The 17,500-nt window shown below is 38.1% G+C and overlaps 2 protein-coding genes across 4 annotated transcripts in view; one reads left to right on the top strand and one right to left on the bottom strand.

Annotated features, from left to right (window-relative positions):
• LOC106877629 (reversion-inducing cysteine-rich protein with Kazal motifs) overlaps positions 1 to 17,500 on the bottom strand; it is a 204,421-nt gene that overhangs the window by 2,691 nt on the left and 184,230 nt on the right. For all 3 annotated transcript variants that reach the window (XM_089358038.1, XM_089358040.1, XM_089358039.1), the window contains 11 exons: positions 17,181 to 17,357; positions 15,504 to 15,600; positions 14,316 to 14,455; positions 13,510 to 13,650; positions 12,625 to 12,792; positions 9,444 to 9,560; positions 8,205 to 8,286; positions 7,174 to 7,263; positions 4,802 to 4,866; positions 3,530 to 3,654; positions 430 to 559 (listed from right to left, as the gene is read on the bottom strand). In XM_089358038.1, the coding sequence (XP_089214164.1) occupies positions 430 to 559; positions 3,530 to 3,654; positions 4,802 to 4,866; positions 7,174 to 7,263; positions 8,205 to 8,286; positions 9,444 to 9,560; positions 12,625 to 12,792; positions 13,510 to 13,650; positions 14,316 to 14,455; positions 15,504 to 15,600; positions 17,181 to 17,357 (1,332 nt within the window). The remainder of the gene's footprint in view (positions 1 to 429; positions 560 to 3,529; positions 3,655 to 4,801; positions 4,867 to 7,173; positions 7,264 to 8,204; positions 8,287 to 9,443; positions 9,561 to 12,624; positions 12,793 to 13,509; positions 13,651 to 14,315; positions 14,456 to 15,503; positions 15,601 to 17,180; positions 17,358 to 17,500) is intronic.
• The window catches only part of LOC149134269 (uncharacterized), a 76,477-nt gene that overhangs the window by 42,328 nt on the left and 16,649 nt on the right, over positions 1 to 17,500 (top strand). The gene's annotated exons all lie outside the window — the stretch shown is intronic.

Here is a 17,500-nt window from a genome sequence, read left to right as displayed (position 1 = left end):
CTATGCTCCAGAATAATCATTTAAAGGTGTTTTTGTTACATGTTGTTGTTATTGTTGGATAAAATTTATTGAATAAAAGCCGCACATGTAATGATTTAGTTCATTAAGGCTTGATATGCTGGAAGAAAGAGAGAATGATGACAGCCAAAGTAGACAATAACCCTTTCTACTCTAGGCACAAGGCCTGAAATTTTGGGGGAGGGGGCAGTTGATTTAGTCAACACTAATACACAACTGGTATTTAATTTATCGACCCTGAAAGGGTGAAAGGCAAAGTCAACCTCGGTGGAATTTGAACTCAGAACATAGCGATGGACGAAATACTGCCAAGCACTTCATCCAGCACGCTAACGTTTCTGCCAGCTCAGCACCAAAGAAGTAGACATTAATAAGCAACAAACTGCTTAAAAGCTGTAAACGCTTACTTACAAGAAAGCTGCCCCACATTTCGACATGATCCTTTATAGTCCACTGTTGTTTTATGGGCAAAAGCTTCACAGTCGCTGGTGTAAGTCTCACCATTGTGGCCACATACGATTCCATCGTTTTTACAGTTTTCCTGTAACAAAGCAGACATTGGTTGTAAAGAGAGTGATTGATAGACAGGTATATACAGATGAGATGGGTGTATACAGATGAGATGGGTGTATAGAAATGAGACATGTAAATATGTAATGAATATTGGTTTTTATGAATATTGATTTTTATCCCTCTCAGTACATGTTTTGATTCCATGGCAAGCCAATGGATGTTCTGTGTGTTCACCATCTGTTTGTATTGGAGCTTCCGGTGTGAATGCCAAGCAGTGCAGCATATCATTTCCAAATTTCTGGTAGAGTGAGTTGCATCATGGTGCTGCTTTTCTCACAGACAATGCCCAACTGACTCTACTATACTGTGTAGTTGACAAAATTAAAAGCAACATGCACGTGCAAAGTTACAAATATAAAATGGCAACAATTTACCCATCGCACCCTGTATATATGCATACATTATATATAGATGAGATTTACAGAAAAAGCAAAAGACGACAACAAGTGTATAAACAACAAGCAGGTGTATTAGTTTCACACACAGGAAGGTGAGAAAGTCTTTTGTGTTTCGAGGCTACGCTCTTCAACAGAAAGGAACATGAGGAAATAGAGAGAGAATGAAAAAAACTTGTGGATTTAGCAGTCAATACATTTTATACACACACACACACACACACACACACACACACACACACACACACACATATATATATATACTGGTGTAAGCACATAAATGCGAAACAAGTTGGTAAAAATAGTACTCGAATACAAGAGGTAGAGTAATATACTTTATTGAAAAGCAGCAAAAATATCACAAAAACTGTTACTCATATTTTTGCTGCTTTTACATATGTGTGCATGTGTGTATATATATATATATATATGTATATATATATATATATATATATATATATATATATATATATATATATATCTATATGTATATATATATATATATATATATATCTATATGTATATATATATATATATATATATATATATATATATATATATATATATATATATATATATATATATATATATTACAGAGGCATCAAGCTGTTAGATCAGGTTATGAAAGTTACAGAGAGGGTCATAGCCCAACTAATTAGGGAGCGAATCAATTTAGATGAGATGCAGTTTGGGTTCGTGCCAGGTAAAAGCACTACTGATGCCTTATTTCTAGTGAGACAGCTGCAGGAGAAATACCTAGCTAAGGATAAACCTCTGTACCTGGCTTTCGTTGACATGGAGAAAGCCTTTGACAGGGTCCCCCGATCCCTTATCTGGTGGTCAATGAGGAAACTTGGGATAGAAGAATGGTTAGTGAGAGCTGTGCGAGCCATGTACAAAGATGCTGCCAGTAAGGTGAGGGTTGGAAATGAGTACAGCAATGAATTCTGGGTAGAGGTAGGGGTCCACCAAGGTTCCGTCCTCAGCCCCCTCTTATTTATCATAGTCCTCCAGGCAATCACAGAGGAGTTCAAGACAGGTTGCCCCTGGGAGCTCCTCTATGCTGATGACCTTGCCCTAATTGCGGAGTCACTATCAGAACTAGAGGAGAAGTTTCAGGTGTGGAAGCAAGGTCTAGAATTGAAGGGCCTTAGAGTCAACCTAGCTAAAACCAAAATCCTAATAAGTAGGAAGGTAGATAAAACACAAACCCCTTCAGGTAGATGGCCCTGCTCAGTATGTAGAAAAGGAGTAGGTAGTAACTCTATAAGATGTACCCGGTGCAAGCTATGGACACATAAGAGGTGCAGCAACATCAAAGGCAGGTTAACTAGTAAGTTAGTTTTTGTTTGTGGCAGATATTCAGGTGCAATAAAGACTGTAAACAAACAGGAAACAACTTCTATCTCATTCCAGGGTGAAAAACTAGAGGTAGTCGATAGCTTCCGCTATCTGGGCGACCAAGTTAGTAGTGGGGGTGGGTGCGCTGAAAGTGTAGCTGCTAGAATAAGAATAGCCTGGGCAAAGTTTAGAGAGCTCTTACCCCTGCTGGCGACAAAGGGACTCTCACTCAGAGTAAAAGGCAGACTGTATGACGCATGCGTACGAACAGCCATGCTACATGGCAGTGAAACATGGGCTGTAACTGCTGAGGACATACGTAAGCTCGCAAGGAATGAAGCCAGTATGCTCCGTTGGATGTGTAATGTCAATGTGAATACCCGTCAGAGTGTAAGTATCTTGAGAGAAAAGCTGAACATTAGAAGCATCAGTTGTGGTGTGCAAGAGAGACGATTGCGCTGGTATGGACATGTGGTGAGAATGGATGAGGATAGCTGCGTGAAAAAGTGCCACACCCTTACAGTTAAGGGAACCCGTGGAAGAGGTAGGCCCAGGAAGACCTGGGCTGAGGTGGTGAGGCAAGACCTTCGTACATTGGGCCTCACCGAGGCGATGACTACTGACCGAGACCTTTGGAAATGTGCTGTGCGTGAGAAGACCCGGCAAGCCAAGTAAGATCGTTGCCAGTGCCCCTGGACTGGCTCTTGTGCGGGTGGCACATGAGATGCACCATTTTGAGCGTGGCTGTTGCCAGTGCCGCCTGACTGGCTCCCGTAGGATTTTCGAGTGAGATCGTTGCCAGTGCCCCTGGACTGGCTTGTGCGGGTGGCACGTGAAAGACACCATTTCGAGCGTGGCCGTTTTCGTGCGGGTGACACGTAAAAGCACCCACTACACTCTCTGAGTGGTTGGCATTAGGAAGGGCATCCAGCTGTAGAAACTCTGCCAAATTAGATTGGAGCCTGGTGTTGCCATCCGGTTTCACCAGTCCTCAGTCAAATCGTCCAACCCATGCTAGCATGGAAAGCGGACGTTAAACGATGATGATGATGATGATGATGATGATATATATATATATATATATATATATATATATATATATATATATATATATATATATATATATATATATATAGAGAGAGAGAGAGAGAGAGAGAGAGAGAGAGAGAGAGAGAGAGAGAGATTATTCAAAGTGTCCTCACTTGGCAGTGTCCCCAGTAAGCTAAACTCCTGTTATGACCATTCAATAAACAGATATTGGAGAATTCTTCATCGAGAGTATCACAGACATGTTCATGGTTGTGACTACAACCTGGTTTCTTTGATACTGAAATACAAAGAGAGCCAAAAAGAAAACAAAAAAGAATTCGTCAATTATTATAATAGAACACTTGGAGTACAGCTTTTAATTAACGTTAACTCTCACTCTGAATACATTTATGGTCTTGTACCAATATGAAAAATCATTACTGTTCATCTTGGTTTATTGACTTTGTGTCTGCATGAGAAATTATCCGATGTTCTGAGTTCAAATTCTGCTGAGGTTGACTTCGCCTTTCTTCCTTTTGGGGTCAATAAATTAAGTACCAGTGAAACACTGGGGTCAATGTAATTAACTACTTCTGTCCCGCCAAATTTCAGGCATCATGACTTTAGTAGAAAGCATTATTATTATTATTATTATTATATATATATATATCATCATCATCATCATCGTCGTTTAACATCCGCTTTCCATGCTGGCATGGGTTGGATGGTTTGATAATAATAATAATAATAATAATAATAATAATAATAATAACAATGAAATAATAATAATGAAGTGATTTTTAAATTCTCAAACGCAGGATAATGCTAATAATATAGCCTGAACAGGATAAACTACCCCTATTTTGCTGGGCCGCCAACACTTTTTTCTGCAAATTAGGGGTATCTTATCCTGTTCAGGCTATATTATTAGCATTATTCTGTGTTTGATAATTTAAAATCATTTCATTATTATTATTTCATTGTTATTATTATTATTATTATTATTATTATTATTATTATTATTATTATTATTATCAAACCATCCAACCCATGCCAGCATGGAAAGCGGATGTTAAACAAAGATGATGATGATTATTATTATTATTACTATTATTGTTATAATTATTAAGGTGGTGGATCTGGCAGAATTGTTAGCATGCCAGACAAAATGCTGTGTCAAGGTCAAGTTTGCCTTTCCTCCTTTCAGTTGAGCATTAGGCCAATGTAATCAACTGACCCCAACCCACTGGACCCCACCACCACCGAATTCCAAGCATCCTGGAATTATCAGATTTGTTGTTGTTGTTATTTGACGAAATTGTTACAGCACTGGACAGAATGTCTTGTAGTATATTTCTGGTCCCTTTTTGGTGGGGGTTCTTCAGGGAAATTAAAGATTTTGGAAGGGAAAAAATAGTCATAAATGAGGCAAAATGTGAACTTACTGCAGACATATTGAGGACAGGATCTTTCTTGGAAACTGAGACACACCTGATGATGTGGGACACACCTGTGAAATGAAGAGAAAACAGAACAGTGTTGAGGTGGTGGTGGTGGTGGTGGTGGTGGTTGATTGTATGTTGAAGGGGTTCAATGAATGGAGGAATTTGTGGCAAAATCATTTGTAAAATTTGCACTTTTATTTTGTGTGTGTGTGTGTGTGTGTGTGTGTGTGTAATATATATGTATTATAATTCTATGTATGTATGTATGTATATATGGATGTGTGTATGATGTATGCATGTATGTTTGTATGCATACATGCATCATAATTGTTTGTATACATATATCATCATCATCGTTTAACGTCCGCTTTCCATGCTAGCATGGGTTGGACGATTTGACTGAGGACTGGTGAAACCGGATGGCAACACCAGGCTCCAGTCTGATTTGGCAGAGTTTCTACAGCTGGATGCCCTTCCTAACGCCAACCACTCAGAGAGTGTAGTGGGTGCTTTTACGTGTCACCCGCACGAAAACGGCCACGCTCGAAATGGTGTCTTTTATGTGCCACCCGCACAAGCCAGTCCAGGGGCACTGGCAACGATCTCGCTCGAAAATCCTACAGGAGCCAGTCAGGCGGTACTGGCAACGGCCACGCTCAAAATGGTGCATCTCATGTGCCACCCGCACAAGAACCAGTCCAGGGGCACTGGCAACGATCTTACTTGGCTTGCCGGGTCTTCTCACGCACAGCCCATTTCCAAAGGTCTCGGTCCGTAGTCATCGCCTCGGTGAGGCCCAATGTACGAAGGTCTTGCCTCACCACCTCAGCCCAGGTCTTCCTGGGCCTACCTCTTCCACGGGTTCCCTCAACTGTTAGGGTGTGGCACTTTTTCAATATATATATATATATATATATATATATAAATAAATATATAGTTTTAGAGAAAAGAACCAAAGTTCATGAACTTATCCATGAAAATCCACATTAGGCCAACAACCACCTTGAACACTCTTTTGAGCTCCATGTGTCTAACACATGTGGGTATACCTACAAAGTCAGGAAACAGCACAGCTCCCATGACTTTCAGAAACATTTTTTTTCACACTCAGAGTTACTGAAGCATGGAACAAACTACCTGCATCAGTTGTTAGTTGCTGAGACATTGCATCCTTTAAAACCTCAATGCCACCTGAAATTCATCAACACTACACCTGATATCCCACCTCCATATGTATGCACACCTGTATATCATGAATCATACACTGTTCACTTTCCTGACTTTTGTACATAATTCTGTGTACTGTACATGCACCTTTGATGAGTTGCAGGGCACCTGAACACTGTACACAGTAATTTCATTATATATATATATATATATATATATATATATATATATATATATATAAATTTAAGGAATGGAGAAAACGCATGTTATAATTGCATACTTTATTCCTACATATGTTTCAAAGGATACTCGGTCATAATGTCTTACGTTTAAGATGATTCCCATGCTTTCCCTGATGAGAAGGTTACAATTTTAATATCACAGATCCCTATGGATCACACAGGTTGTAATCCTTTGAAACATATGTAGGAATAAAGTATGCAATTATAACATGCGTTTTCTCCATTCCTTAAATTTTTAAATATACTCAAATACCCAAAATTTCAAGGAGTTCCTGCCTTAAAAACAGGAACAACACCAAAGTTATTTTGTGTTCTTTGCTACATTGGTTTCTATTAATCCATTTATTCTATCCGAAGAATTATTATTCATTAAGATAGAAGAAATACATATAATTATATATATATATATATATATATATATATATATACCTTAACATACATACATATATAAGAAATTCATAATACAAAAAGAAGGAATGAACAGGTTTTCATCCAAATCACAACAATTGTTTCTGTGCACTGGAATTAGCTATTAATTGCTGTTTCACATATTATACATATTATTATATAATGATATCATAATATAATGATATAATAATATACACACACACTTATATATGTATATGTATATATGTGTACAATATATATATGTATGCATATACCGTTTTTGATGGCATTAAGGGTACTTGGGTATACATGATACACCCCAATCTCAGCAGCTCAAATTCCGAGGAAAAGCAAAAAAAAAAAAAATCTAATATGACAGATATGATGGTCCTACAAAAGATGGCCCTACAAAAGATGAAAGTCAATTTGACCCGCATCCTTTTCTGTCATCAATCGATGCAGGGCCCAGGGTGCTTTTTTGAGATAGATTTTTTCAATTCTAAATGGCACATCTTGTATGCCATCAAATATGGTAATATAGAACAAAATATATCAGAAAATTCGTAAAAGACTTACGTCTCGTCTGAACCACAGTTTGCGTTCTTGCAGGGATTGATTGCAGTACAGTTACCAAACCTAAATTGGATCTCTTTGAGTCCTGCACATCTGAAGAACAGAAGAAAAGAATTACAAGACAAATGGAAAACTGAAGAAGAATTAATGGAGTTTGTATCAGTTGCTTTTGGATTTTAGTTTTGGATATCTTTTCATAGTGATTGGATATCAAGAAATGTATGGGATAATCCACAGAGGATATCATGCGGGGGTCTTTTATATCTGAATGCGATAATAAATAACTGCATATGCACATACATATATACATACACACACACACATGCATAAATACACATATATCTACATGCTCATATGTACATATGTATGTACATACATATGTACATACATTTGTACATACATATGTATATACATTTGTATATATATGCATACATACACATACATATACATACATAAATACACATATATAAGTACGTACATACATACATACATACATACATACATACAGGGCCGTCCCTAGGGTTGCTGTCGCCCCGGGCAAGCTGAACTTTGGAGTGTACAAGGTGACGGTCGTAGAAATTTCCTTGTCTTTGTCACCCCCTCTTTGGTGCCCCCTAGCACATGGTGCCCCAGGCAGCTGCCCAAGTTGCTGGTATCTTGAGCTGGCCTTGGATGTTGGTTGTCTGGTTGTATGACAAATTGTGTGTGTGTGTGTGTGAGAGAGAGAGAGAGAGAGAGAGAGAGAGAGAGAGAGAGAGAGAGACAGACAGACAGACAGACAGACAGACAGACAGACAGACAGACAGACAGACAGACAGACAGATAGGCAGAAAGAGGAGAGAGAGGAAATTTGAGAAACTAAGAGAAAGGGACAAAGGCAAAATAAGTGAGAAAGAGATGGGAAAAGAGAGAGAGAGAGAAAGAGAAAGAAAGAGAGAGAGAGAAAGAGAGAGAGAGAGAGAGAGAGAGAGAGAGAGAGATAGAGAGAGAGAGAGAGTGAGGAAGAGGTTAAGCAGTAAAATATTGGTACTTACAATGCCAAACATCTGTTTGGGTAGGTTCTGCCATTTATTCCACAGACTGGGAAGTAATGAGACTGACAGTTACATGGTAAACCTATGGATGAGGAAGAGAGAGAGAGAGAGAGGCAGTAGAGGATTAGAAAGGTCGGTTTAGGTTTAGTTTGATAAACAACACTGACATTTATGACATTTATGATATTACAACGACGATGATGAATATAAATCAGTTATCGATTGATGACAGAAAAGGATGCGGGTCAAATTGACTTTCATCTTTTGTAGGGCCATCTTTTGTAGGACCATCATATCTGTCAAATGTAAATAATGTCTTGTTGGCTTGTTCATAGTTTTTAAATATTAACTTTGCTTGTTTATGTTTTAATGTTTTGACTGTTATTTTTAGCAACTCCTGTTGGTTGGTTTGTTCATAGCTTTAAATATTAAATTTATTTGCATAGCTAATTTAATGTTTTGACATGCCGGTGCCTCCCCTCTCCCCGATGATGGAAGAGGCAGCGAATGTGCTGTTTTCTGATTGGCTGAAAATTCTTGAAATTATCAAATTTTGAACACCTGTAACATTTTTGCAAACTTTTTTTGCAATAAATGAATTAAAAATTCGGATTCAGCATCAAAAATTGCATCTCTATGATACATTAAAAAGTTTTTAAAGATAATAGTAAACAGTGACGAAAATCACAAAGATTCCCATAAAAAAATAACTTTGGTTCCACAGACTGGAAAATAACGAGAATGAAACAGGGGACAAAGAGGAGAAGGAAGAAGAGGAAGAAGAAGAGAAAGAAAAAAGAAGAGGAGGAAAATGTTGGTTTAGGTTTAGTAAGATAAACAGCACTGACATTAATTTATATGCTGCATGTTGCTGATTTGGTGACTTAACTGGTGCTCCGTCAGTTATGATGACAAGAGTTCCAGTCGATCCGATCGATGGAACAGCCTGCTCGTGAAATTAACGTGCAAGTGGCTGAGCACTCCACAGACGTAGTTCTCAAGAGAGATTCTGTGTGACACAGAGTGTGATAAGGCTGGCCTTTTGAAATACAGGTACAATTAACTTTTGCTCGATGAGTAGACTGGAGCAACGTGTTATAAAGTGTTTCGCTCAAGGACACAATTGCATCGCTGGGAATTGAACTCAGAGCCTTACGATCGTTAGTCCTAACCACTAAGCCATGCGCCTTCACCTGCTGCTACGGTACAAAAAGTGAATTAGGTAATGTCATCACCAACCTGTGTATGTTCTATGTAGTTTGTCTTTGGGTTTCACGCACTGACGCTTCGTACAGATTGTCTTGCTGGAGTAACACGTACAGAAATTACAGTGGGACATGTAGGCTATATTTTGCACTGGAATTAGACAAGATCAAAGAAAAAAGAAAGACGAAACAAATTAATTAATCTTTCTATGAACAAATTTTGCACTGAAATTAGAGGAAATAAAATTAAAACAAATTAATTATCCCTTCTTTGAATGAATTGCTAATTTAGAATATGAGTTATTTATGTGTTTGAATTAATTTTCACTGTAAATTGTGAAATAGTGGATGTTTTGGGACTAAAATAACGTTTTATGTTAAAGTTGGTGTGTGAAACATAAAGAAAAGAAGACATAGTTGTCTCTGAACAAGATTGCAGCCTGGTGTAGCCATTTGGTTCGCCAGTCCCCAGTCAAATCGTCCAACCCATGCTAGCATGGAAAGCGGACGTTAAATGATGATGATGATACCTTAACATACATACATATATGTCTGTCTGTCTACCTTTTATTTTCTTTCTCTGTATATATATATATATATATATATATATGTATCGGTCCTCCCCCACCCCCAAATCGTATGGATCTATTAATACACAGCACCTATTCTAAAAGAGAGTGGAGATAAAAGTTGCCTTCTCATATTCATACGGCTTCTGTTGCTATTAACTGTTGTTTTTCAATAAGTCTGTCGGTTATTTGCGACATCAGTGCCAGAAAAGACTCTGGAATTCTTTATATATCGTTGATAGGGAGATTCAGCTGTTATGTGTCGCTACTGGACGTCTGCAACATAGGAGCCTGAAACAGGGCGAAAACACACGATCTGGGAGTTCCAGCAGCCATACCAGACAATTCTCATCTGTCAACGATATAAATACGAGTGCTTCTATGCACGACGAATCAATGCGAGAGGTTCTCTCGTAGTAAAAAAAAAAGGCAGTATTCTGTCTTCTAACACAACATCCACGCTAAGTTGGACATAGAGATTAACTACCTTTTGATATTAATACTACTCCTGTCTCGATCTGGTGAAATTATAGAAGCAATTAATCGACAAAAAAATCTTCCTCTAGGGTATATAAAACCCGTACAGGAAGTTTTCCGCTACTCATAGCAAGGATAATCTCAACTAATTCAATTTTTTCATCTCAATATCTTACGAATTTGAGTTTCAGGACGACAAACTCAATAATTTGAAATTAGAGTGGTCTCCCTTGCATCGTTTAATTTCCTTATAAATTTTGCGGGTGTGAAAAGTAACGACTTTTATTTTCTCTTTTATGGCGCGATAACAATTTTGAATGATTGTTTTTGTTGTTGTAGTAGCTGTTTGATAGATCTTTTGATCAATTGTGTCTAAGATCACATTATCTAATGCTTTTTTATTCACCTTGGTTTGAAGAAATTATGCATTGTTCTGTAGCATTGAGCTTGTGATTGTTTATTTAGAATGGTAGGATAAGTGTGAGAAGCCAGATCAGATAGAATATTTGGGTCAGAAATGATTTGTTTGGGCTTGTAGCAGACTGAACGACAATACAGAAGCCTTATCATCTCCCGTCATTATCTCTTGATAATGTTTAATTTTGCAATAAGCTGTCTCTTAGTAATGTATATATCGTTTTGTAATAGTATTGTTGTGGCCGCAACTACGACATTCTAACCCCTTCCTGCGTCACACCCGTATTCAGACGCTCTTGTTTTTCTCAAGTTTTTCATAATATTTATCATCGCTCACCTTTTGTTACGTACGTACATAAAAGTAACAACGTCCAGTTTCTCTTTTATCTTCTAAAAAGTACTGATGTGGATGGGTGAGGTCAAGTGGTTCTTTCTATACACTTTTTGAATTTCTCCGCCGACCAACAGACAGATCGAAATCATCGAAAGACAACTAGTGATTTCGTAACAAAAAATATTTCCAAAGGCGGCGTGGAACTGGCAGAATCGTTAGCACGCCGGACGAAATGCTTAGCGGTGTTTCGTCCGTCTTTACGTTCTGAGTCGAGATCGACTTTGCGTTTTATCCTTTCGGGAGTCGATAAATTAAGTACCAGTTGTGTACTGGGGTCGATCTAATCGACTGGCCCCCTCCCCCAAAATTTCGGGTCTTGGGCTTAGAGTAGAAAAGAGTTATGTCCGTCTTGAAAAGAAGAAGCGAATACGTGGAAGTAGAGAGGACTATTTAGTCCTGCAAGAAACAAAGAGATCTTTGTAGGGTTGGTGAAGTGGCGCAGCTTGAGCGAGTGACGCTTGGGGCAGCCCTTGAGCTTGCGCCTCCACCCAGAACACGTCTCTGGCACATGCCATAGTCACAGATATGAGCGTATGATAAGAAGTTTTCTTCCCAACTATGTGGTTCTGGGTTCAGTCCTATTGCATGGCAGCTTGGGCATGTTTCTTCTACCATAGCTTTGGGCTGACCAAAGCCTTGAGTGTGGATTTCGTTGACGGAAACAGTGTGAAAGCCTGTCGTATGTGTGTGTGTGTGTGTTCTTGTTATAACATTATGCCATAGTTGTAAACGAGTGTCACCGTCATACAAGCAGTGTCATTATATGTGGCCATGGGGAAGCATAATCTCGTTTGGATACAGAAAAGGTATCCAACCATAGAAGAAAAATTCTGACACAAACAGACTCTGCCTGATCCATACAAGATCACTTTCATGGACAGAATTACAATCACTGAAGACGAGAGAAGAACCATTCTGTGCAGCCTTTTGGAAATTGTGGCGGAAAGAAGAATGAGACTTGCAGATCATATTTTCCCGACTTCCAGAAGAGAGAATACCCAAGACTGCCATACAATGGGTACCGAAAGAAAGGGAGACTTAAGAATATATGGGGTGTCTTTAAATAATATCTGAAGTGACTTAACATCATCCAGGAAGATGCTGGTGACATAACTTGGAACCAGGATGATTGGAAGATGTCTCACCACCCAATGAACCGGTTAACTGTACGGGACGAGCTAACATGATATTCTAAACCAAGATTATTAGAAATGTTGCTTGACCAAATGTAAGGGACAAATTAAGGCCAAGACTAAAACAATCTCTGAAGTGGTCGGTGTACGGAAGAGCATCCAGCTGTAAAATAATCAAACATAACAACAAAAAAAAAAACCCCCACTAGGTTGTTTGCTACTTACTTTTTAGGTTATTGTTGTTGTTGGTAATACAAGGCAACGGTTGGCAGTGGTCAATCTTGTTCTTGTGGTTGCAGTGACATACTTTGGAACAGGACATATTCTTGCTTGGAAGACGAACGTAGGAACCACGAGGAACCTTCAGCAGTGAAACTTCTCCAACGGAACATGCTGGAAGGGAAGGTAGCAGTAGGAGTAGAGGAGTTAAGAGAGGTGAGAGGAAGGTGAGAGGAAATATTTGTCATTATTGAAAAGAAAGGAAATCAGAATCCATCACATTAAGCTGCTTCTTGAGCAAGTATCTTTACTATAGTCCCTTGTTTAATGAGATCTTGTGTATAAAACTATGTGCATGGAAACTACACAGAAGCCTGTCCAATGGATTGCACTTGTAAGTCAAAGGTCTGGCTTGGTTCAGCAGAAGAATTATGTTGAAGGTACAAGTGTCTATGGAATACTCGACCACATACACTTTGAAACAAGATGTTGGTGCATCAGTTGGGCAACTAACAACCAAAACTGCCAAGATTTATATATATATATAATTATATGTGTGTGTGTAATATATATATACTCTTTACTCTTTTACTCGACTATGATTGGATGGTGCTTTTTATGTGCTACCTGCACGGGAGCCAGTCCGGCGGCACATGTGCCAATAAGGCGACGCTGGCAACGATCACACTTGAATGGTGCTTTTCACATGTCACCAGCATGGGAGCCAATCCGTGGCCCTGGTTACGATCACACTCGGATGTGCTTTTAACATTCCACTGGCATGAGTGCCATTCAGGTGGTACTGTCATCGGCCACATCAGCAATTTTACTTCTACACTAACATGCATGAAATGACATCTATTGTGAATATGGGACAAAACAAGGGTTTACCTGGTTTGCAAATGTATGGTTTGCAATTTTCCGGATGTTTGCACTTCCGTCGGTTTATCAGGCATATATCACTTTTGTTGCACGGATTTGGGTAGCATGGCTTTGTAAGTTCCTGTGAGGTTGTCCGATGTGGACTCGATCCTGGGAAACAAAATGGAAAGAAGAAAACATGTATTAACATAAAGAATAATGTGTGTGTATGTGTGTGTGTATGTGTGTGTGTACGTGTATGTGTGTGTGCTACTAAGGACAACGACACACACACACACACACACACACACACACACATACAAATACAGACGTAAATGCAATCGCATATAAAGATGCACATCATAGAAGAATAGAATAGATTATCTATCTACCTATCCATCTCTATCCGTCTCTCTCTCTCTCTACCTACCTATCTATCTATCTGTCTGTCTGTCTGTCTGTCTGTCTACATATATCTGGACATGTGTGTGCGTGTGTGTATACATGCATATATGTATATATATATAAATAAATATATATACATACATTCATAGATGCATATATATATATATATATATATATATATATATATATATATATATATATATATATATATATACACGTATATATATGAGTATGACAAAGAAATTAATTTGTGCTTTCTTAGCAACAACCTTAATGCTGTCAAATTTATGCAAACCCATCCCACCCACACATGAATTAGTGGGACAAGAGATATATTGACAAAAAAAATTATTAATAACAGTAAAAAAAACAAAAAAACAGAAAAACAATCCAATAAACAAAACAGAAAAATATGTGTGAATGATACTCACTGGAATATTTCCTGATTGATATGCATGACTGGTGACTATCCATGCGTGACGGCAGTGGGTTACATAAAATGGAGACGTTTTTTGCACGTGGAAGCTGCTTGTAGTTTATGCATTTCCGTAAGATGTATTCACAATCTTCTCTGTAAAACGGTAATAAAATTGGGGGAGAAAATGAAAGGGGGCAATATTTGTGGGGTGCGGCGGGGTGGGGGTATATTCAGTAAGAATTGACTGCATTTTTGATTTTCAGAAGAAAAAAATTTTTTTTTTTTTTTTAACAAAAGTTCCCTGCCCTACAAAAATTATATCTGCTAAACAAATGACCTTCTCTAAACATGTTAAAAACAAACACTATGACATATTCAGAACACCATTTCGGAAAATTATCATCGTTCTCTTTGAGTATATTAAAAGACAAATTTAGGTGGGGCAAAATGAGTAAGACAAACATTGGTGTATCGGTAACACATTTAGTTGCAAAGTAAGGTAAATTTACATTTTCAGTTCTGAAGAATTACATTTGAGAAAAGACTTGTACTCATCAATATTAGGACCTAGGGTGATTTCAAAGGAAAAAGTGCATCTTATCTGGCACCAAATACGGTAAGTTTGCTTTCAAAGTAGCTGTACTTCTTATTTCTTTATTGCTCACAAGGGGCTACACACAGAGGGGACAAACAAGGACAGACAAACGGATTAAGTTGATTATATCGACCCCAGTGCGTAACTGGTACTTATTTAATCAACCCCGAAAGGATGAAAGGCAAAGTTGACCTCGGCGGAATTTGAACTTAGAACGTGACGGCAGACGAAATACTACTGAGCATTTCGCCCATCATGCTAACATTTCTGCCATCTCGACGCCTGTACTTCTTCCATACTCTTAACCTCTATCCATGTTGTTTCTGTTCTGTTACATAAGCGAAAGAAACATGGAGAAACAAAAATATAAATTAAATAAATGTTTAACAGATGAAATAACTGGTACTTTATTTTATTGATGTCCCCCCCTCCCCTTCTCCAGAAGGACGGTAAATAAAGTTGACCTTGACAGTGGGAAATTTGGTTGCTATTTCTAGCAGGTCGAGCGACTACTTGGAGGTACCCTTGTTGATTCTAGGTAGGGAATGTTTACTTTTAGCTGCCCCTGTGATGTGAAAGGCTGTGTGGGTGTAAGTTTCCACTTACCGGCAGATGGAGAGGGGTGTCGGCTGGCCATGGCAGGGTTTCACTTGCAAGGCACAGGCAATGGTCTTCCACATTCCATATTCACAAGTCTTGATATCTGCAACAATAACACAAAAAACAAACTGATAAAAGCACGGTTGGTAAGAGTGTGTGTGTGTGTGCATATTAAACACACACACACATATGTACATGTATATGTAGATATGTAGTGTGTGTGTGTGTGTATACACACACACACTACATATATACATACATACATAAACACATGCATGCATACATACATAGATGCATATATATATATATATGTATATATATATATATATATATATATATATATATACACACATACATGCATGACTGATGCCAGTGCCGCCTGACTGGCTCTCATGCTGGTGGCACATAAAAAGCACCCACTACACTCTCGAAGTGGTTGGTGTTAGGAAGGGCTTCCAGCTGTAGAAACTCTGCCAGATCAGATTGGAGCCTGGTGCAGCCATTTGGCTTGCCAGTCAAGGTCAAACCGTCCAACCCATGCCAGCATGGAACGATGATGATGATGATATATATGTATATGTATGTATATCTTTTATACATATATATATCATTGCTATTATGTTAAACTGTCGTATGTTCAAATTTGGCCAAATGTGTTTTTTCAATATTTATTTTTGCTTGCAATAGTTGGTTCTTTTGGTCAAACTATCGTACCTCAAGCTACCTCAGATGCCAAGTTATCAAAGATTGTCAACGTGTAGCACAACAGTTTTGCTATGGAACGGTAAAACTGTTTTTTACATTTTCTGAAAAAGCAACGGTTTGGACTTACAACACTTTTGCATAATAGCAACGATATACATACATACATATTTATTGCCTCGCTAACTGAAGAGATGCCGGCGCAGGTTTCTGCCCCGACATCCAAATAATTATCACATATTATACTACAGATATATATATATATATATATATATATATATATATATATATATATATATATGATATTATAAATAATATATATATATGTATATATATGTACGTATATATATACATATACATATATATACATATATATACATATACACATATATATGTACACATAAGGGTACAGGATGTTACCAACTGTGAGCAACATGAAGTATGAAAACAAGTGAGTTAAATGTGCAAACAACATGAGAATAAAATTGAAAACAGGTCAAGTAACACAAAGAACAACCCTTCATCAGCTGTCGGCTGCCCATCCACTCCCCATTTCAAGCTTTCAATGACAATATGAGTCCTCAGAGACAGTTGCTCCTATAACTTCCATAATAAATTTAGGATTTATGGAGGGTCAAAGTTGGGAATAAAAACACGACAGTAGAGACATACAAGGAAACTAAACGAAAACAAACATGGAGGGTCGTTGGACCAGAACGAGGGGAAATTAGTGATACACACACACATATATATATATGCACTCACACATGCACACACACACGCTTGCACAGAGACAGAATTGAATATAACATTAAGTTACATAAACACAAATTTTTGTTTGCTAAAAATAGCACAATACAATTACAAAGTTATTGTAAACAAGAAATGCGTGTCTTTCTCAGCAGAATGAATAACAACAATACAACAAATAAACAAGAAGCAAATCAAAACATAAAGAAAATGTATAGTAAAGGTCATGACCTTTGACCGGTATTCGCATCTGTGGTAGGTTAATGACCCCTCTCTGCCAATGGTGCAGTTCACGCTTTGCAGCATTGTCTGCCTTTGAGTTGCAACTGCGGAACATTTCAACGGGTCGGTTGTTGAAATTGGTGCAGAAGTTGAGGCCATCGCAGCCCAGGGTGCACGGTTCGTCCACTGTGAGAGAAGAAGAACAAGAAGCATTTATAACAACTGTCTGCATTTGTATATGCTGTGTGGGGTGATAACTGCCTCTCCTAAAACAGTGTCAAAATTTCTGAAATGCACATTGTGTGTATATCTGTCTGTCTCTCTTTATC

This window comes from Octopus bimaculoides, chromosome 9 (genome assembly GCF_046866305.1).
Source record: "Octopus bimaculoides isolate indiv1 chromosome 9, ASM4686630v1, whole genome shotgun sequence".
In the NCBI taxonomy this organism is placed as follows: Eukaryota; Metazoa; Mollusca; class Cephalopoda; order Octopoda; family Octopodidae; genus Octopus; species Octopus bimaculoides.
This window is presented reverse-complemented; position numbering and strand designations above follow the sequence as displayed.